The sequence below is a fragment of the Hemitrygon akajei genome, chromosome 6, assembly GCF_048418815.1.
Source record: "Hemitrygon akajei chromosome 6, sHemAka1.3, whole genome shotgun sequence".
NCBI lineage: Eukaryota > Metazoa > Chordata > Chondrichthyes > Myliobatiformes > Dasyatidae > Hemitrygon > Hemitrygon akajei.
This window is the reverse complement of record NC_133129.1, coordinates 46,817,828-46,840,667: the sequence shown is the minus strand read 5'-3', so window position 1 is coordinate 46,840,667 and position 22,840 is coordinate 46,817,828. Positions and strand designations below refer to the sequence as shown.

The window sequence follows — 22,840 nt, the reverse complement described above, 5'->3', positions numbered from 1 at the left end:
GTACGTATGCGTGCACATGCATATACGTGTATGTGCTGACTTTTTTCTCCAAATCGATTTTGGCTCACTCTCTTCCTGAGTTTGATAAGTGAAACTACACCGTACCTACAATATTTCTTCTTTTTATAGGGTGTATATTTATCATATCATTCCTGCTTTTACTATATGTTATTATTATTTTAGGTTTTATGTGTTATTTGGTTTAATTTGGTAGGTTATTTTTTGGGTCTGGGAACGCTCAAAAATATTTCCCATATAAATTAATGGTAATTGCTTCTTCACTTTATGACATTTCAGTTTACAAATGGTTTCATAGGAACGCTCTATCTTCAGATTGCAGGGTAAACCTGTACCTAGGAGCACTCCGAAAGATCTAGCCAGTAGCTTTGTTGTCAAGTGGTACTTTTCTGTAAGTTCTGGGCATTAAGACTTTTCAGCAGCTGTACAAAGACAAAACAACAAGGCTAACAAATTTAGGAAACTTTTGTTTTTGAGAGATAGTGAGTCCCTGGTCAAGAAGAAGGAGGTATAGGAAGCAAGGGACAAATGAGATACTTGAGGAGTATAAGAAAGTGAAAGAGAGCACTTGAGGGAAATCAGGAGGGCTAAAAGAAGGTATGGGTTGCCCTAGCAGACAAGGTGAAGGACAATCCCAAGGGCTTCTACAGATTTATTAATAGCAAGGAGCAAAATTGGAGATCAGAGTGATCATCTATGCATGGATTGGAAAGAGATGGGGGAGATCTTAAATGTTTTTTTTTTGCATCCGTAGTTACTTAGGAGATGGATACAGATTCTACAGAGGCAAAACAGCAGTGAAGTCATGGACTATATATGGCTTGTCTTGAGACAAATTAAGGTGGATAAGTCTCAAAGCCTGACAAGACTTTATCTCAAACCTGTAGGAGGCTAGTGCAGAAATTGCAGGGGCCCTAGCAGAGTTATTTAAAACATCCTTTGCCACAGGCGATGTGCCAGAGAATTGGAGACTAACTAATGTTGTTCCATTGTTTAAGAAAGACTTTAAGAAGAAGTCAGGAAGTTATAGACCAGTGAGCCTGACATCAGTAGTGGGTAAGTTATTGAAAGGTATTCTAAGGCCCTGGATATAATGTATTGGATAGACAGGGACTGATTAGGAATAGTCAACATGGCTTCATAAGTGGTTGGTCATGTCTAACCTATCATAGAATCTTTTGAGAAATCTACTAGCAAAGTTGATGAAGGCAAGGCAGTGGATGCTGTTTACGTGGACTTTAGCAAGGCCTTCGACAAGGTCCTGCATGAGAGTTTGATGGTGAAGGTCCAGTCATTTGGCATTCAGAATGATGTAATAAATTGTGTTAGTCATTGGGTTCACAGGAGAAACCAGAGAGTGGTAGTAGATAATTGCCTATCGGACTGGAAGCCTGTGACTAGTGGTGTGCCACAGGGATCAGTGTTGGGTCTGTTGTTGTTTGTCATCTACATCAATGATCTGGACAATAATGTGGTAAACTGGATCATCAAGTTTCCAGATGATACCAATATTTGGGGTGTGGTGGATAGTGAGGAAGACTATCAAAGCTTGCAACAGGATCTGGACCAGTTGGAATAATGGGCTGAAAAATGGCAGATGGAGCTTAATGCAGACAAGTGTGAGATGTTGCACTTTGGAAGGACAAACCAGGGTAGAGCTTAGATAGTGAGTGGTAGGGCATTTCAGCGTGCAGTAAAACAGAGGAATCTGGGAATACAAGTCCATAATTCCTTAAAAATGATGTCACAGGTAGATGGGATTGTAAAGTGAACTTCTGACACATTCGACTTCATAAATGAAAATATTGGAATGTTATGTTGAAGTTGTAAGGCCTGATTTGGAGGATTGTGTGCAGTTCTGATCACCTACTACAGGAAATAAAATTGAAAGAGTGCAGAGAAAATTTACACAGATTTTGCCAAGACTGGAGGATCTGAGTTATAGGGAAAGGTTGAATAGGTTAGGAGTTTATTCCTTGGAGGAAAGGAGAATGAGGGGAAATTTAATAGTGGTATGCAAAATTATGAGAGATATAGAGCAAATGCAAGCAGGATTTTTTCCGCTGACATTGTTTGAGACTAGAACTAGAAGTCAGGCTGGTGACAGTGTGGAATGAGTGCAGGTGGAAGTGGTGCATGTGGATTTGATTTCAACATTTAAGAGAAATGTGGATAAGTACATGGATGAGAGGGGGTATAGAGGGCTATGGTCCATTGCAGGTTGATGGGACTGGGCAGAAGAATAGTTCAGTATGGACTAGATAGGCAGAATGTCCTGTGCTATAGTGTTCTACGACTCTAAGGAAATGGTGCAATTAACCTTTTAGCTTTAATGCCTCATTAAATACTTTCAATCATCAAAATGAAAAATGCAAAAAACTCATGATCCAGTTCGCAAGCTCCAAGAATTTTAATATTCTAACATCAATTATTAACCAGACACAATGCACTTCTTTTTGTACGGACACTGAGCTTTAAGTGCTATGTACTAGTGAAGTTTCTTTTCCTTCATGCAATGATCACGCAGCGTTGACTGTGAAAACCAAATGGAGCAGCGTAACAGTAATGTCGAGGATTTCTCAGTTAACGTATTTTCTGTAACTCCCTGCCAGTCTAGAGCTCCTAGAGTCCAAGTGTCAGACGGAGATAAAGCTGGAGCCACGCTGCTGTTTTCTGGTGTCTTTTTGGTTCTAGTTGGCATAACCTTCACCGTGATGGGCTGGATTAAATATTATGGTACCAGTGATTTAGAATGGACACAGTTACTAGGACCGATTCTGCTTTCGGTGGGAGTTACTTTTGTTCTGATTTCTGTCTGCAAGTTCCGAATGCTAACTTGCAAAACTTGCAAGCAAATTAACGAGAGTGCTGCGGAGGCTGAGCAGGCTCCTTGTGGTCAGTCATTTGTTTTCACAGGGATTAACCAACCAATAACTTTCCACGGAGCCACAGTTGTTCAGTATATTCCCCCTCCGTATGCATCTCCTGCCCAGGAAACTGTCGCTATGAACACCACCTGCTTGCCATCACTGAACAACACACAGAGCACGAATCCACCCAGTGGTGCAACAGGAACAACCCCTTGCCCTCCTCAGTACTACAGCATTTACCCTCTGGATAGCACAGCTTTTACAGGCGATGAGAATTGCCCACCCTACCAACGGTTAGATGACGAAATAGCCAGGTAAGTTCTCAGTATAGCCGCTCACTATTTATATGGAATTCAGAATTTCATGAAATTATGTACCAAGTGAACCAACGATATTTGAAATTGGAACACGATTATTCAAAAATCAAATTAAACTACACAGTTATTTATTTCACTTTATAACTTCAAGTTATAAATGACTTTATAGCTTGTGATAGTTCAACATACATAATTGAAAACTGTTTTAAAAAACAACCTCAGTTCAAAGTAAGAGCGGTTAGGGCTGATGACCTTTAAAGGGACCCCTGAAAAGAAATAGAATCAGGTTTAATATCACCGGCATACATTGTGAAATTCGTTGTTTTGCAGCAGCAGTACATTGTAATACATAATAATAACTAAATTACAATAAGAAATATGTATATATAGATATACCAATTAAATTAAGTAAGTAGTGCAAAAGGGAGCAAAACAATAGTGAGGTAGTGTTCATGCGTTCATTGTCCATTCAGAAATCTGATGGCAAAGGGGAAGAAGCTGTTCCTGAAATGTTGAGTTTGTGACTTCAGGCTCCTCTACCTCTTCCTTGATGTTAGCAATGAGATGGGTCCTGGGTGATGGGTGATGCTGGGGCGGCTAGTGCCCATGATAGAGTTGGTTGAGTTTGCAACGTTCTACAGATTTTTCCAATCCTGTGTAGTGGCCCCTCCATATCAGATGGTAATGTAATCAGTTAGAATGCTCTCCATGGTACATCTGTAGAAATTTATGAACATCTTGGTTAACATACCAAGTCTCCTCAAACTTCTACTGAAATATAGTTGCTGTTGTGCCTTCTTTGTAATTACATAACAATGTTGGACCCAGGATAGATCTTTTGAGATGTTGACACCCAGGAACTTGAAACTGCTCACCCTTTCCATTGCTGATGAGGACTGGTGTGTGTTGTAAAGGGTGGAGAGGGGTGAAACGGACGAGGAATGCCTGCTTTGGTAGAGATTGAAGGAATCTAAATGGCAAGGTGGGGCTGGCTGAGAGAAGCTGGTGAAGGCTTGTTAAAATAGCTGATCTGTTGGGTGGAAGTGTAAATGAAAGGGATGAAACAACAAAGAAAGCAAAACAACTTCCGAGAAATGTAAGATAGCTATACTTGTCACATGTACATTGAAACAGCAAAACATAAAACACTATAGTCACAGAAACCTGAGCTAAAAGGGAATGGTGAAAATATTTAGCAGGTCAGACGTTATCTGTGATGAGGGAAAAACTGGGTTGACATTGGTCAGAATTGCCTGGTTTGGATACAAGCCAGAAGGGATAAGTTGAATTACTTCAGTAAGCTATTGGTGACTCCCGAGGGCTCTAAGATGATATGCTATTCCTTGATCTTACATTGCACAGACTTGGAAGTCAAAAACAGAGAGGTCAGAATGAAAGAGGGACAGAGATATAAAGTGGCAGGTAATAAGTGGTTTATGGATATCCTTGCAAATCGAATGAAGAACACAATCCAGTGACGGGGTCTCTCCATTGAAAACCAAATGGAGTACACTAAATTGGAGTTACAACTGAAAAGTCACTCACCTGGAATGAGTGATTTGTTTCCTAGATGGTGGAAATCAAAGAATTAAAAGGGTGTTCATTGCATCACGTGAAATGTGTTATGAGAAGGGGAGTGGGCATTGGCGAACATGTGAGAATGAACCTAGCCATCATGGAGGGATCAGGACATATGGAGATCTGAACTAGAGGGACAGGGAAGGTGTGTCTGCTCATGAAGAAATGGAGCACAAAAGAACCCAGGGCAGGGGGAGGTGATAGCTGAAGTGCAGAAAATAGAGCAGGCAAGTCTGAGGACAAATACCTTGGAAACATTGGTGTTGTTATCAGAACGAATACATCAGAGTTTGAAAAATTGGGAGAATGGGATGGAATTCTTACAAGAAATAAGATGGGAGGAGGTGTACTGTGGATATGGGAGTCTAAAATGGAGGCTTGTGATGGTTTCCTGACCTACCTGAGATGAAGAAATTAAAAAGGGAAAAATAAAGTCAGAGGTACAGTACATCAAATGAAAGTGAGAGCTGAGTGCAAGTTGGAAGTGAAGGTGATGAAACAGCTGGTTTAGTTTGAATGTTAAATGCTACTCAACCTGTTAAATTCCTTCAACAGATAGTTATTACTCTAGATTCCAGCATCTGCAGTCTTATGTATCTCCATTTTAAAATTGAAGTTCAATGTGATGATGTGTTCAGTTAGGCGAAGAAAGGTAGAAGGTGCAGGGAACTGAGTGAAATGGTGAAAAAAATGAATTGGCACCAGGAAACTATTGGAGCGATGGAGGGCACTTGAGGTATCATGGATGTTAGTGGGACAAGGGATAAAACTAATGAAGGAAGAAACAAGTTTTGTGAAATTAAAAACAGACCATAACAGACTGATAATAATAATGTATGTAAATGATTTGTGGTGTTTAATTCTGAGCCCAAGAACGCAATAATTCCAATACGAAATTTGTCTGTCACAGATAAACTGCATTCTTTCTACATTCTGACCAAGACTGAAAAATCTTACTGAATGTGTATACTTCCTGTGGCATAATACTTTGTCACTGTTACTTTTAAAAATCAGTTTATACACATTTTAATAGTAAACTGTTACATCTTCATAAAATCTTATTTAAATATTTTCTTTTTAAATAACCAAATGTGGGAAGTCTTGTTTTAAGTAAGAATCTTAAATGTAAAGTTAATTTTTTAAAGGTCTCAGCCTGAAACATCAGCTCTTTATTCCCCTCCATTAATGCTACCTGTCCTGCTGAGTTCCTCTGGGTTTCCAGCATCTGCAGAATCTTTTGTGTTTATGATTTGCAGCTCTGTTAATGATTTGTTTCCTTAGTGCTGCACTGAATTTTCAACCTAGATTTTTGTTCGCTTATTTCTAGATTTGGTTATGAACCCATCTTCTGTTTTGACACCTCAACCTGCCTAAAATGTGCAGAGTGAGAGTCAACATTGTCTTTCACCAATCTTGTTCCAACTTTTCCAAGTTGAAATGTCTAATACAAGATGATATGTCTTTAACATGAGAGGAGTTAATTTCAAAGGAGATGTGAGGGACAAGTTTTTATACATAGAGCAGTATGTGCCTGGAATATGCTGCCAGAGGTAGAAACATTAGAGACATTTAAGAGGTGTTTAAGCAAGAGGTTAAAGATATCAGTGAAATCTCCAGCCAGTTGATCAGCACAGATCTTCAGTACTTGGCCACTCCACCAGGTTCAGGAACAGTTATTACCCCTTAACCATCAGGCTCCTTAACCAGAAGGGATAACTTCACTCACTCCAACACTGAAATGTTTCTACAACCTATGGACTCACTTTCAAAGCACTTCAAATCATATTCTCCATATTTATTGCTTACTTACTTATTACTATTTTGCATGCATTTTTTGTTGTTTCTTTATATTTACTGTGAATGCCTGCAAGAAGTGAATCTCAGGGTTTATATGGTGACGTATATGAACTTTGATAATAAACTTACTTCTAAATTGGAACTTTTGAACCTTGGGATAGGCACATTATTGTGAGGAAAATGGAAGGACATGGACATTGTATAGGCAGAAGAGATTAGTTTAGTTGGCCATTTGATTCCTAATTTAATTGGTTTAGCACAATATTGTAAATCGAAGGGCCTGTTCTATGCTATACTGTTCTTTGTTCTATGTAAATGGCTTCTCTTCTCTCTTATACATAATTACCTATGACATTCTCAACAATCTATCCTTGATCCTTTATTATTCCTTGGCAATATTATCTGGAAGCACAGTGCTTGTATCCACATGCATTTTGACAACCCTAGCGAAGGTCAGCAATAACACACAATGAGTGAATGTGGCCATGTTTCAGATAACCCAGGAGTTATGGAGGATAGGTCATGGAGTCTGGTAAAGCTTCTACTTAAAGGCTCCAGGTAACAAAGGTGGGTATGAGGTTTCCAGCAGCAGATGGACTGAAGTAGTATGCCTTGAAGCTCATTTTGAGGACAAGCGTTAGGCTTGCAAACAGTATAATTCAGTTTCCAACAGTTGTGGAAAAGAGGGAGGCAGAGGAGTGGAGCTTGTGACAGTGCCAATTCCTGTACTCATATCCCTCCAGGGCTTTATCTAACATTATAATTTCACCTTGTGCTGTAAATTCCGATATATGTTAATCACTCCTTTCAGGTGTTTTGCTCATCTCAGAATTGTTCTAAACTTGATTGTAGTGTCTTTAGTTGCCAAGACCTCAATTATTGGAGAGATTTATGGAATGAATTCCAACATTTTATTCTGCCTTAAGATATTTCTTAAACTTAACCTCTTTGCCTACAGTTTCAATCATCAGCCCTAATGTCTCCTTATATGAGGCAATGTCATATTTTGGTTGGTACCATCTCTGCATTGGTAAAGGCAGTATTTACAAGTTTGTTGGCATTATTAGAGCCAGGAATGAGGCTAGACCCTAATTAGATGTTTCAGAGTGGTTGTCCACTGGGTTGAGGGTGGACTCCAGGACTAGAGGCTCCACTGGGTTGGGGGTGGACCCCAGCATCAGAGGCTCCCCTGAATCCAGCCAGGAGTCTGACAGTAGGTTTCATATTAAAACTGGCAAACAAAAGATAAAATGCCCCTCAATTCTATAAAAACTGAAAACTGATAATCTTCTAACCATAAACCAAAGTATGACATTACATCAGTCAACATGTGAGTCACTCAATCAAAAAAAATCAATAGCTTTGATGTCCTTAACTACATATAACTAACATCCATATTGGTATAAAATGGCATATTCATAGAAGATGCATTAACACTTACTCAGGTTCCTTCAAATTTGACCTCAGTAATGACTTTACAATGTCTATGCTCAATACTTCCATTCTATATTTGCTGGGAAATCACTGCAATATATAGTCTTATAACTAGTTGAACTGTTAAATTCTGCTCTGTATTCCAAGCTGACTTATGTAATATTGGTAATATTTTCCACAGAGCAGAAGAGCAGCAAGGTGATTTACAAGACACATTGGGAGCTGATGAAGTTCCTGATAGCATTCCACCGCCTTCATATGATGAAATCTTCCCTGTGGAAAATGAGGATACTTCTGGACTTTAGCTTCACCATGATTCTAAAGCTGCAATAATGGGATTTGAATATGTTTGTGCTTGTTTCTCATGTACTCTGTTTTTCCATTCAGTATTGCTCAGTATTTCTTGCCAGGTGCCAAGAGAAATGATTTGTTTATAGCATAGAGAGAATTGGAAATGATTCTTTATGAGCTGTTTTACCCTGGGATTACTTTTCACACCTTGATTAATCGCATATTGCAGAAAATAACAAATCCCAATGCCAGATGTACACCATTTCTGAAGTAATTTTGTACTCATTTGTTTGAATGAAAAATAAACAGCCTATCATAATCCAGCTATCATAATATTGCTTTCATATTGTTCAAGTACCCATGGTGATGAATAACTGGCATAAAATGAGCATTTTGTTCAATAAATTATTAACTACATTAAATAAGTCAAAATTAATCATTGAAGATATTGTAAATTGAAGCAAAAAAGTACTGGAAATCGAAAACAATAGAAAATGATCTCAGTCCCATGCAAGGTTTTCACCTGAAATATCAACTATTCTTTCCCCCACCCCCTGTCAATGCTGCTTGACCCACTGAGTTCCTCCAGCATTTTGTCTTCTGCACCCGGTTCCAGCATCTGTAATTTCTTCAATCAACAGAATGTTAATATTTATTCAATACAATACAGATAAACAGGACACCTTTGAGGCAACATATGTGTTTTCCTTAATCCTACTGACGAAGGCCTTCTCAGCTTCTTAGTTTCTTCCTTCTAGCTTTTCTAAGTCTCTTTGTAAGTCCCATTCTGGCTACTTTATACCTATATAGAGCCCTGCCTGATGTTTTGATTCCTAAACCTTAAGTATGCCTCCTTCTTCCTTTTGACTAAATGTTCCAAATCTTTTGTCAAGCATGGTTCCTTCACCCTATTATCCTTTCTCTGCCTCAATGGGACAAACCTGTCCAGACCCATTGTAAACTAAGGCATATTTTGGAAACTAAGGCATATCCTTGTTAAATATATAGATTCAACTCCAATGATATAAGTGTGGGCCCAACTGAGACTTTAATCTTGGGCCTGAGTGAAAAGGCGATTTTCATCCAGTCATCCTATTCGGATGTGACTTCTAGTGAGAAGAGGCTCTTCAAAGCAACAAATTTACTTGCTGGGCCACATAGGGCATTACATGGTTTTGTGTGCCACTGCCCAAATACGCCACAAGTAACCCCCCCCCCCCGTCCCTGAAAACCTCTAAGTGGTGGTGAGCTACTTCCTTAAACTGCGGCAGTCATTTTGGTGAGGATGATGCCACTGCATTATCAGGTGGAGTATTCTAGGAATGGGCAAAATAGCAACAAAGGAATGGCAACATCTTTTCAGTTCAGGATGATGTGCGACCTGAAGGGAAAAATAGGTGATACTGGTTCCCACTTTTCTGCTTCTTGACAGCAAAGTTTGTAAGTTTGGGAAGAGCAGAAGCCATGAGGAGTCATTGCAGTAGTTTATCAAGATGCAAAACAATGTAGCCATAGTGAGCTGATGATGAAGGGCGTGGATGTCTAGATCATCTGCCAGGGTACCATTCAAACCTTATGCTTTACACCACCTAAATAACTCTTGGGGTTAAGAGAATTGACCTCCAACATTCACTGAAATATAATTCTATTCAGAAGGGTATTTTTCACTTGCCTTTCACTTCAGTTTTACTAGAGTTCCTTAATACTACACTCATCCAAATCCAGGGACATCATTTCCTGCATAAAGCAGAGTTAGGACCTTAACCTACAAATTGTGAACTTAGCATCAATAGGTTTCTGCATTGTGCATGAAGATATCTGGTAACCTCAGTATATTATGAGGTTCAGAGTTCATATTAAGGGTGCAAGGAAGCAAAGGTCACCTATTTAAAGAGAGTTACTAATAATTGTTGTAAGCCATGTAGTTCAAGCCAGGAGCAGAAGTGCTTGATTTAAGGACAATGCAACTGTTGGTATGTTTCACAGTTTTTGAATGCCAAGTTTCACATTGCAGTTGGCCATACAATGGTTGTTTTCTAATAATTCACTGAGAATAAAGATATAAAATTACTGAAACAGGGTATTCAGGAATTAGCATTTATAAACAAAATAAACATCAAGAGTAAACAATTTATTTCTTATATTCTTATCAATCAGTGTTCACAGACTATTAGATTTCATGTTAGGCTGCAAGGTTTAAACCATAAAATCGTAGCAGGAGTCATCAAATGGAACTTTATGGTTTCAGAATGAATGCCATATTGGGCTGGCTAGACAGCATGGCCTACTTCTGTGTTGCTAAAGATTATAACATAGGTGCTGTGAATACTTTCACTGTGGGAAGTACAGTTTCGTGCTGTTCTGTGAACTGGACATTGCACAACCCTTGCAGTCATAAAGCAGATGAGAATATATTTGTACTTAGTCATCGGTTCAAGCCCCCTGGAGATTTGGTAGTTTTACACACAATATGATGAGTATTTTCAAATATTTGATGAGAAAGTTTATGCAACTTCTTTAAAAATATGCTGCGTGTACTTGACTCCCCGAGTAAGTTCACATGAATAGTTTGTGCTGTGGACACAGGATTACTACATGATTTTTCTTGTGGTTCATTTCAATCATTGAGAACTCTGCCAACATTAGATGCCAATGCAGCTAGTTTTCACCATGATAACTGATGTGTGCAACAAATAAACCCCATGTAGTTAAAACACCCAAGCAATGGTGACCTTGACATTTTAGGCAGTACCATCAGTGGAACAGAATTGTAATTACCTGGTTCTCATATATGATGATCACAATCATCATTTGTCCTCAAAATGACTCCAGCGAAATAGCTGGAAAACTATACTAAATGCATTACAAATTATGTGTCAAATCAAGAGTCCAAATTTGTGGGACGATGAACCTGCAGGTTGTACTTTAATTTCATTAACATTGACAATGTAATTTCACTTTCTGATATGATATTCATCAGTGTAAGAACTGGCTATTATTACAAAATAATTGTTTATTTTTAACCAATATATTTTTTGTTTGATTGAATTTCAAAAACACCCAAGTTTTCATTGATGCCAACACCATGTGATTCTGATGGGTAATATTCACCCTGCGATAATGAAGAATTTATTTTAGTTAAAGGGAGATTTCTTTTTGAGGCACTGAAATAATCTAACGCCCCCATGGATGATCCCAAGCCCAGCTTTGGGCATGGAGCTAGCAACCCCAGCCCATAAGAACCTAGAGCTGCAGAATTACCAACAGAAACTCCAGGGGCCTCATTCCTGGGAGAGGAAAGATCTTCGAAGATGGGCTAGACCAAGGGACGACTTGAAAGACTGGCCCAGGCCAGAGGCCTCCGGTGAGCTGCTGTTGGCTGCCTATGTCTCAGTAGCAGTGAAGGACTTAAGTAAATAACCAAAATAATCTCTTTTCTGTGGTGCTTGCTAAATAGACACAATTCAATAAAAGCAACATTTTGTTCTCCCTAAATCGTTTCCATTAAAAGGGTCATGGGACAAAACAGTGATTTGTGATTTGACACAAGCATACTGCAAATACTTAAGGTAACAATTTTATGGTTTTCAGTTTTAAGGAGGAACTTCATTTGCCAGTGGGTAGTGAATCTGTGGAATTCATTGCCACAGACAACTGGAGAGGCCATGTCTTCAGGTGTATTTCAAGCAGAGGTTGATAGATTCTTGATTAGTAAGGGCATCAAAGGTTACAGGACAGGAGAAAGGGGTTCAGAGGGACCCCAAATCAGCCAGAGGGGTCCAAAATCAGCCATTTTGGAATAGCAGAGTATTCTCAAAGGGCCAAATAGCCTAATTCTGTTCCTATGTCTTTTGTTAGCAGTCAGAATATGTTGAAATCAGAAACAATCTCTACAATCTTATTTAGTTAACAACTGCATTTCTATTTGAACATTTCCATCAGCATCATGATCCTGATAGCCTGTCTTAGTATGTTCATATGATGGCAGAAATTAAAGACCTTCCATATGAGGCCTAGTTATAAAATATAATACTATAAAAGCAGGAAAAATTATCTTTAAATCACATACTGAATTTTATCTGGTTGGGTGACACATTAGCAAAAGCAAAGCTCAAAACTCAAAACTATTCTAAAAGTATTACTGACATAATTTGAAACTAAACTACTCAGAATGTCTATAAAATGTATGTCCAATTGCTGATAGCTTTGGAGTTGCTGTTAAGAAATTCTTTTTATAATTTAAATGTTTTTACACTTATATCTACAATACTCTTATTACCTGTCAACAGACAGACTAATATATTTCCAGAGCATGGGATCATCCCAGTTAATTGCTGAATCTTATGTTTATATCTCTCTTTCAATAACACAGTAAAGGATCATATATCTACATGCACTTCCTGTTAACACAGCTGTTCTACAGTTAAGCATAATGCTCCATAGTTTAAATTTTCCCATTTTAGAGAGTGTAACCAGGGTTTTAAGTTCTCACAAATTATGTAGTTCATTAGTATCTTGTCAGCATCTATTATTTCTAATGACCGAAGTGAAAGTTCAAAGAAAATACAAAAACTTAATAAAAATTCTCATAATATTTATCTGCTGAATTGGATTATGTGTCTTTTAATATGTTCAATTAGGCCTGCATTAAGATTAGTTATTTCTGCCCAAAATTGATGCAACTCTGTCCAAAACTGAATAGTATTCTGAGCAAAGCTAATTTTCCAGCATACTTAAGAGTGTTTCTGTCAGTTATACTATGAATTACTGTGTTTGGCTTCTAGCAGTTCGCATTAAAAAGTATTTGATAAAGTCAAATTTCAAAATCCTATGTTAAAAGTTCAAGTGGAATATTTCCAGATGTGTGTCTCAAAAAGGGGGATAAAGGCATTACTGACTACACATCCTTTTCACTATTTCACATTCTGTAAAATTTAGCTCAAGCTTATTAAGCCAACAGAAGTGCATTCTTAGATTCCCTTTCTTTGTAGGATAAGAAACTTGCTGATTTCTCACCTGATGAGTGGGCACGTGAGCCGAGGGCAACTTTGGTGGTGATCTAGCACACGTAAGCGCCTGCAGTGCGGCAGTATGCTGCAAGCAGCCTTGGTAATGTGGTGAATTCCATCAGAGAACAGGTATTGAAGTTGACTCTAAAAGCTGTTCATTGGGCCTCGAGGTTGTTCTGCTCTTAAGATAGCTGTTTACAGATTGTATGCTTGAAAATTAAAGTTTGTCCTTTCCCAAGACATTTATACCGGTGGTGAAGCTTTTGAGAGGGCACTGCGTACCTCCAGTTTCTTGGAGCACGTAGAGGCTGCATGCAAACATTAGAAAGCATGCACTGCATTCCAAATGAGCTGCTCCATCAAACACTAATAGTTCCAACAATGGCTGTCTGTGATTTCTTCATAGGATTCTTTGGGTACATCAGAACCAAAAGAACTTTTTCTAAAATTTAATCTTCAAGCCTCATCATCACTCATAAGAACGGTATTGATTAGCCATCCTTAATTTTCCTCAGGATCGTCTTGGATCTCTGCAGCCCTTCGGGTAAAGGTACAAACCACAATGCTATTGGGTGGAGCATGTCATCCTTGACCTCAGAGTCTGTCTGAAAAAGAAGAAAACTCTGATCTTCCTCTTGCGTCAGTACACAACTACCTATATATTACACAAAAGCATGAACACGGGAGCTGGCTTTCATTGGTGTATTCATGTGCAGTGAGCAAGAGAGAACAAGAACAAAGTGCATGTGCATACAACAGATCAATATGTAGTGCTGGCGGGGGGGGGGGGGCCATAGCTCTAAAAGAAATAGATCCATACATTACACTTCCTCTCCCTTTAGATTAATGCAACGTAAAACTGTATATATACAAAACATTCAATTTCCTTTTCATGAACCCATATTCCAAATAGACATTTCTTTCATAATAACAGTCCATAACTAACTTCACAGTTCTAAAGGTTCCGTCTTTTGCGTGGCATTCTGTTTCTTTCAGGGTATCGCCTCTGGACCTGTGGAGTGGCATCAAGTTTGGTAGGTGTCTTGTCCAAGACAATACTCTTGATTTCCAATGACACATTGATGTCAGTGACATCATCAGTGAGAGGCAAGTCTAGTGACTGGAATGACTTTGTCCTTTTAGATACAATCAACTCAGGTGTGTACTTCAACTGAGCATCCAGTATCTGGTCCACATGACGTCCCCATGTCTGATCTCCAACATCCACTGTGTACATCAGTGGTCCAGTTCTTGTAGCTATCATACTGGGTGTTCACTTGTCTTTTCAGTAATCACATGCTTGGACTTTCTGTCCAATCTCAAAGCTTCTTGCAGCTTCACTTGGCAACTGCTTGAACTGTTTGTTCTGCACTTCCCTCCGGAGATCTGGTTTCAGGAGGTCTATGTGAGATCTCAGATTCCTGCTCATGAACAGCATTGAAGGTGTTTGATTTGACATCATGTGAGCAGAGTTCTGATACACAAAAAGGAAGTTGTCCACCTTGTGCTGTAGAGAAATGTTCTCCTTGACCATCGCTTTAATGGACTTCTTGAAGGCTTTCAGCTAACCCATTCGTTGCTGGGTGGTGAGGAGCTGACTTGATATGTTTGATGCCATTTTTTTCATGAATAGTCTGAACTCTTCTGACATGTACTGTTGTCACTCACAATTTGTTCTGATAAACCAGTTCTGGAGAAGATAGTTCTCAGAGCAGAAACAGTCTTTTCTGATGTGGTTGACTTCATTGGTATGACCTCCAGCCACTTCAAATGAGCGTCCATAGCAACCCTTGTCTGGTCAGGGAGAGTGAGGAGGTGATAGAGAGGAGCTATAGGCAGGTAGTCATCCCGGGACCTCGGGAGACAGAGAAGTGGATAACAGTCTGGAGAGGGAAGGGCAAGAAGCAGATGCTAGAAAGTACCCCAGTGGTAGTCCCCCTTAACAATAAGTATTCCTGCTTGAGTACTGTTGGGGGGAGGGACGGCCTACCTGAGGGAAGCAACAGTGGCTGCACCTCTGGATCAGAGTCTGGCCCTGTGGCTCAGAAGGGTAGGGAAAGGAAAAGGATGGCAGCTGTAATAGGGGACTCTATAGTTAGGGGGCCAGACAGGCTATTCTGTGGATGTAGGAAAGAAATGCAGATGGTAGTTTGCCTCCCAGGTGCCAGAGTCCAGGATGTTTCTGATCGTGTCCACGATATCTTGAAGTGGGAAGGAGAACAGCCAGAGGTCGTGGTACATATTGGTACCAACGACATGGGTAGGAAAAGGGAGGAGGTTCAGAAAGCAGACTACAGGGAGTTAGGAAAGAAGCTGAGAAGCAGGACCTCAAAGGTAGTAATCTCACATGACAGTGAGTATAGGAATAGAATGAGGTGGAGAATAAATGCATGGCTGAGGGACTGGAGCAGGGGGCAGGGATTCAGATTTCTGGTTTATTGGGACCTCTTCTGGGGCAGGTGTGACCTGTACAAAAAGGATGGGTTGCACTTGAATCTGAGGGGGACCAATATCCTGGTGGGAAGGTTTGCTAAGCCTACTGGGGGAGAGTTTAAACTAGAATCACTGGGGTGTGGGAACCGAACTGAAGTGACAGAGGAAGGGGCGGTTGGCTCACAAATAGAGTAAGTTTGGAGACAGTGCGAGAGGGAGGATAGGCAGGTGATAGAGAAGGGACACGCTCAGACCGATGGTTTGAGATGTGTCTATTTTAACGCGAGGAGTATTATGAATAAAGCAGATGAGCTTAGAGCTTGGATCAGCACTTGGAGCTATGATGTTGTGGCCTTTACAGAGACTTGGATGGTGCAGGGACAGAAATGGCTCCTTCAAGTGCCAGGCTTTAGATGTTTCAGAAAGGATAGGGAGGAAGGCAAAAGAGGTGGGGGCATGGCACTGTTGGTCAGAGATAGTGTCACAGCTGCAGAAAAGGTGGAAGTTATGGATGGGTTGTCTACTAAGTCTCTGGGGGTGGAAGTTAGGAACAGCAAGGGGTCGATAACTCTACTGGGTGTTTTTTATAGACCACCCAGTAGTAACAGGGACATCGAGAAGCAGATAGGGAGACAGATTCTGGAAAGGAGTAATAATAACAGGGTTGTTGTGGTGGGAGATTTTAATTTCCCAAATATTGACTGGCATCTCCCTAGAGTGAGGGGTTTAGATGGGGCGGAGTTTGTTAGGTGTGTTCAGGAAGGTTTCTTGACACAATATGTTGATAAGCCTACAAGAGGAAAGGCTGTACTTGTTCTGGTATTGGGCACTGAACCTGGTCAGGTGTCAGATCTCTCAGTGGGAGAGCATTTTGGAGATAGTGATCACAATTCTATCTCCTTTACAATAGCATTGGAGAGGGATAGGAACAAACAAGTTAGCGAATTGGAGTAAGGGGAAATATGAGGCTATCAGGCAGGAATTTGGAAACATAAATTGGAAACAGATGTTCTCAGGGAAATGTCAGAAGAAATGTGGTAAACGTTCAGGGAATATTTGCATGGGATTCTGAGTAGGTACGTTGCAATGAGACATGGAAAGGATGGTAGGGTACAAAATCTGTGGTGTACAAAAGTTGCTGTAAATCTAGTCAAGAAGAAAAGAAGAGCTTACGAAAGGTTCAAAAAACTAGGTAATGATAGGAATCTAGAAGATTATACAGCTAGCAGGAAAGAGCTTAAAAGTGAAGTTAGGAGAGCCAGAAGGGGCCATGAGAAGGCCTTCATGAGCAGGATTAAGGAAAACCCCAAAGCATTCTACAAGTATGCAAAGAGCAAGAGGATAAGATGTGAGAGAATAGGACCAATCAAGTGTGACAGTGGAAAAATATGTATGGAACCGGAGGAGACAGCGGAGGTACTCTTAAGTACCTTAAGAGGTACTTAAGTATTCTTAAGTGCATACTTAAGAATGTGCACTCTTTGACATGGTGAAGATGGCCACTCCAATGGGTGTAACAGTGTCTGTTACTTACAGCTTTCTGGCATCCCGACTAGCTTTTGGTCAAGTCTTCAATCTGTCTATCTATTCCAAACCACCACACGTAGCTCTGGGCAAGACTCTTCATCTTGACTGTAGACAGTTAATCTTAATGCAGATTCTCTAACACTCTGGTTCACAGTTTAGAGGGAACCACAACATGAGATCCACACATCAGCGTTCTTTGACATACCAACAGTTGGCTTCTTCACGCAGAGAACTCTGGAAACATGAACTAGCCATCCTTGCATGGTGATTTCATAGACTTTTTACAATGTTGGGTCATTCCTTGTTTCCCATTGTATTTTGGAATTTGTTACTGGCAACTGGTCCACCAATGCTGTGTGGAACACCTCTGCTGGGTCACAGTATGAAGACATCTCTTCTTCATTTGCCAGTAGTGGAAGATGTGACAAGCCATCAGTGTTGCTGTGTTGTTTGGTACCCTTGTTCTTTATGTCGTAACAGTGAGCTCCTAGGAAAAGTGCCCAACATTGTAACTGGGTAGCGGTCATCACTGGAATTCCCTTCCTGGGATTGAAAATGGACACAAGGGGCTGTTGATCTCTCACTAGTTTAAACTTTTGTCTGTAGAGGTAGTGGTGGAACTTCTTTATTCCCCATATTAGACTAAGGATTTCTCGATTGATCTGTGCATAATTTTGTTCTGCACTCATAAGTGATCTTGTAGCAGACACAATCGGGTGTTCGTATCCATCTTTCATAATGTATGACAAAATGGCTCCAATGCCATAAGGGGATGCACTGCAGGCCAGTCTATTGGGCAGGATGGGTCATAATGGGTGAGCAATTCATTGGATGTTATTAGTCTCTTTGTTTCCTTGAATGCTTTTTCACATCTTTCTGACCATTCCACTTTGCTCTTGTCTGTAACAGTGCATTCAATGGGTGCAGCACTGTAGCAATGTTTGGGAGAAACTAGGGTAGTAGTTTACAAGGCCCAAGTATGACCTGAGTTGTGACACATTTTCTGGGTTGTGTGCCTGTAGCACTCATATTTGTCTCGCTTTGTGTGCAGACCATACTCACTCAGCCTGGTAAGCACTGTGCCAAGGTTCTGGAGGTGCCCTTCATAATTTTACCATCACAATGATGTCATCATGGTGTTCCTGGGATATCTTGGAGAACTTTGTTTATTGTTCTTTGCCAAATTGCTGGAGCTGATGCAACACCAAAGATGAGACGATTATACAGGAACTGTCCCTTGTGAGTGTTGATCGCGAGGGACTTCCTGCTTGACTCCTCAGTCTGCACTTTCAGATAGGCTTGTGACAAGTCAGTCTTTAAAAACCTCTTCCTGCCTGCCAAAGATGCAAAAATGTCTTCTATTCATGGCAGGAATACTGCACAGGACACTGCATCGGGTTGATGCTCATCTTGAAATCCCCACATATGCGAATGGTTCTGACCTTTCCTTTCTTCAGCCACTCTTCAGTCTGCTTTACGGTGTCGGTGATGTTGGCCCTGTCCGTCATTGTTACATTAAACCACTTTACTGGTTTGTCCTCAATAGATGGAATGACTTCTCGCTGGACTTAAGGCTGAACTTGCTAATCACCTTGCCCTTTTTGATCACCATGCATCTGACTTCCTGGCCTTGAAGGTCATCCTAGCCCAGGTAGTTACATTGTCCGGGGTTTCCAGTACCCAGCTTGTTTGGACATGGGTTACTGTAGTTACTGCGATGTCATCCATAAAGCCCCGTATTGCAAGTCGTCGGATGCCGGGCTCCAACACTGGGCCTCGGTTATGTCTGCTGCTGCTGATATGAGGAGGTTCATACCCGTGACAAACAAGATGGGAGAGATGGTACAGCCAGTTGGAATCACTTTTTGGTGGTCCTGCGGCGTCATTGTAAAGTTGGCTGAAGTGAAGCATAGCTTGAATCCCTCTAGGTAGCTGAAGATTGTGTCTCATGTTACTGGCAGGATATGGTAGTGGTTCAGGCCAGCCTGGATGAGGGTGTTTGGAACTGATCCATAGGTGTTGGCTAGATCTAACCAGATGACTGTTAGGTCGCCTTTCTCCTGCCTGGCTTTGCAGATCAATTGGCTGATTATTGAGGTGTTTTCAAGGCACCCAGAAAAACCCGGGATGCCACCTTTCTGGATGGATGTGTTAATATAGTGGTTCTCCCTTAAGTAAGAGGTCAGCATTCTTGCAAGCACTGAGAAGAATATCTTGCAGTCCACGCTAAGGAGGGAGATTGTCCTAAACTGGGTGATTGTTGAGGAATCTTCATTGGGAACAAAGCACCCTTCACCCATTTTCCAGCTTGATGGGATAGAATCCAAATCTTCTTCATTATCTTCCACGGCCTCCGGAGGTGTTTTGGGTATTTCTTATACATCTTGTAGGGTACACCACTTGGTCCTGGGATGGCAGGTGACTTTGCTCTCTTGCTGATATCCTGGACCTCCTGCCATGTGGGCTCAGCTCAGTTGCTGGCATTCTTGTTTGGGGGATTTTTGGATTGAATTCTGGTCCCTGATTCTTACAGGGATTGCTGTGTGATTCTAGCAGAAATCCTTCCACCTCCTGCTTTGAGCTGGTTAGGGTGCCATACTTTCACTGGCAAGAGGAGCCCCTGTGAACCTGAATTGGTCTTTAACAAACTGCGCTCTCCTTTTCTCTTTCTCCCCTCTTTGCTTTTGTAGCCGCTGCACCATCCTGAGCTTGCATGGCTGTCCCCGCAGTTTGCTGCTTAGATCTTTGACACATTCTTTTCCATCAGGTGAATTGTTTTTGAATTGTTTGTTCAGGGTCTTTATCTCCCTTCTCAGTTCAATTCTGGCTCTCATGCCTTTGAGTTTACCATTCCCCTTCTCAAACACCTTCTTATTAGCATTAAGCAGCTGTGCCAGTCTCTGGTTAGTGCTACCATTTGGGCTGCCGTTTCCTGTTGCTGTCGCACTGAGAGCTTTGATTGTGTGCCAGTCTAGTTGGATTTTTCTCAATCATTCACATCAGAAAAGTGTTGGCCCTTCTTCTTTGAAGATATAAAGCTCTATCTGTTGTGTTTGGCTGCCATACATCACATTTACTTTCACTTTGCCTTTGGGAGACACTTCCCCACCTGTGTAAGTCTTCAGCATCACTAAGGTCTTCTCTAATGGTATCTTAGAAAACACTCTGTTGTAGTCAGCCTCTGGTATTATAGACAAAGCTGACCCTGTGTCCAGCTCCATTTTCAGTGATACACTAGACACATCTATTGTGATCCAGATGATTTTGTAATCTGCTTCAGTTATGCAATGCAGTTCTAGGCATTTCAGTTCACCTTTGTCAGACACTATGTTGTCTGATTCTGTTTTACATTTGGTAACTTTATGCATTTGCTTAGTTTTGTGTTTGAGACTTTACACTTCGTAGTGCTTTTTGTTTGCCTTGCACACTCTCTCTATGTGACCTTGATTGAGACACTTTCTGCAGAGTTTTTCTTTGAATCATTTGAATCATGGGAGGATTTGCCACATCAATAACATCTTCGACTTTTTGCACAATTCAGGGACATTTTGTACATTTTACATTCTAACCTCCTTTTCTGTAGTTCTGCTGCATCCTTTGCTTGCAGTCTCTAACAATATTGCAATGGTCAATGCCCGTTCGAAGATTAGGTCTCTTTCTGTCAGTAGCCTTGTTTGAGTGCTTTGACTATGTATGCCACATACAAGCCTATCCCTTAACGCATCAGAAAGTCCATCTCTAAAGTCTTTGTACTGGGAAATTTGTGCAGTTCCGCAATGTATTCAGAAATGCTTTCATGTTCTGAATGATTCCTTTTGTAAAATCTGTATCTCTCAGCTATTTGCTAGAGGTTTAGGTTCTGAAGTGATTTTGTAAAATTCTGTCAATTTCACCGAACTTCTTGCTTGCCAGCTTTTCAGGAATTACTAAATTGCATAAGAGACTGTATGTTCTTGGGCCCATTGAGCTAAGAGGTGTAGTGGCTTTCTTTTGCTCCTCCATGTTGTTCATGTTAAAGTACAGTCAACCCTCTCAATATACAATACCTTCATTAGTGCTATCAAATTTGCCAACTGAAGCCATCGCCATACTATTTTCACTTTAAGTTCAGCACATCTTTCACTGTTACTCATTTATCCTTCGGCTTTCTCATGCTGTTTAACTCTCTGTGTTTCACCCCATAACTGTCAGTGCAGTTCGTGATATTTCCTGACATTCAAGTTTGTACTTGCCGCCAATTTGTTGTGGCTGTGCACAACTCCATCTATAAAAGCATGAATGCAGGAGATGACTTTAACTGATGCATTCACATTCCTGTGAGCTGGGGGTGGGTAAATCATTACTCTAAAAGAAATAGATCCATACATTACACTTACAGTTTTCAAACCATCTTCTTGGAGCACTTTCCCCTATAAGCAAAGAAAAATAGGAAGTTTTTCCTGTTTCTGCATTTGGAAGAGCATAGTTAATAGCTTTTCTTTCCATTATCACCTCTGGATGGGGGAGGGGAAAAATAAATCAGCTGCATTTATCATTCTTGTTCACCATACAATGAAGGAACAAAAATTAACACCTGACAAAAGATACACTCAGATATGACACCTGGAATATGAGGAATGAATGAATGAACGGGTGAATGACACTTTTACTCTGGAAGGGGGCATAATAAAATTTGAATGACTTGAGGGGAGAAATTAAGAGGGAAAATATTAGGAAGTTTTCATTTCTCTAATTAACCCTTTCAGTGAGTTATATTCATTTCCATAGCAGTTTAACTCAACAGCAAGAATATGTTACAGGTTTTACAACAGACGGGCAATCTGCTCTAATAGATATACCGTCCAGGTGGTGCAGGTCAAAATTACTCTCCCACTAAAGCTACAGTACAGTAATGCTCCCCTACTTATCTACATTAAAAACATTCAGCTTTAGGATTGTTCATGCTCACACATTTACACAACCAAGACACCAGCTATACAGTTATTTTACAGTCTAAGCAGAATGTTATTTCATCACTTTTCAGATTCACTGTGATGTTTTTAAATATTCATTTAGAGATACAGCACAGCAACACACACAAAATGCTGGAGGAACTCAGCAGACACCTTCGGGCCATGACCCTTCATCAGGACTGGAAAGAAAATGAGAAGTCAGAGTAAGAAGGTGAGGGGAGGGGAGGAAGAAGTTCAAGGTGGTAGGTGATAGGTGAAACTGGGAGATGGGGAGGTTTGAAGTAAGGAGATGGGAAGTTGATTGGTGAAAGAGAGAAAGGGTTGGAGAAGGGAATCTGATAGGAGAGAATAGAAGACCATGGAAGAAAGGGAAGGAGGAGGAGCACCAGTTGGCCTTCCAATCCAACAAGCGTTCACCGCCCATGTGACCAACTAACTCACTAACCTGTACACCTTTGGAATATGGGAGGAAACCAGAACACCTGGAGGAAACAGGCAGAACATACAAACTCATTACAGACAGTGGCGGCTTTGACTCTGGCACTGTAATAGCATTACACCTTGCCATCCAATGTAACATACTTTTCTCTAAGGGACAAATTCAGTAGATGCAT

The 22,840-nt window shown here is 40.6% G+C and overlaps 1 protein-coding gene and 1 long non-coding RNA gene across 6 annotated transcripts in view; one reads left to right on the top strand and one right to left on the bottom strand.

Moving 5' to 3' along the window:
- Positions 1–8,624, top strand: part of tmem174 (transmembrane protein 174) — a 42,137-nt gene extending 33,513 nt beyond the window's left edge. For 4 of the 5 annotated variants that reach the window (XM_073048318.1, XM_073048316.1, XM_073048317.1 and 1 more), the window contains one exon: positions 8,196–8,624. In XM_073048318.1, coding sequence (XP_072904419.1) covers positions 8,196–8,319 — 124 coding nt within the window. In that variant the 3' untranslated portion in view covers positions 8,320–8,624. Of the gene's footprint in view, positions 1–2,463; positions 3,203–8,195 lie in introns of those variants that run through there. The other variant, XM_073048319.1, reaches the window with a different exon arrangement.
- LOC140729043 (uncharacterized) lies at positions 3,270–22,575 on the bottom strand. Its single transcript, XR_012099239.1, has 3 exons — positions 21,651–22,575; positions 13,322–13,919; positions 3,270–3,922 (listed from the first exon to the last, which is right to left on the bottom strand). It is a non-coding gene; the product is annotated as an uncharacterized lncRNA (long non-coding RNA).
- Positions 22,576–22,840: the final 265 nt, after the last annotated feature.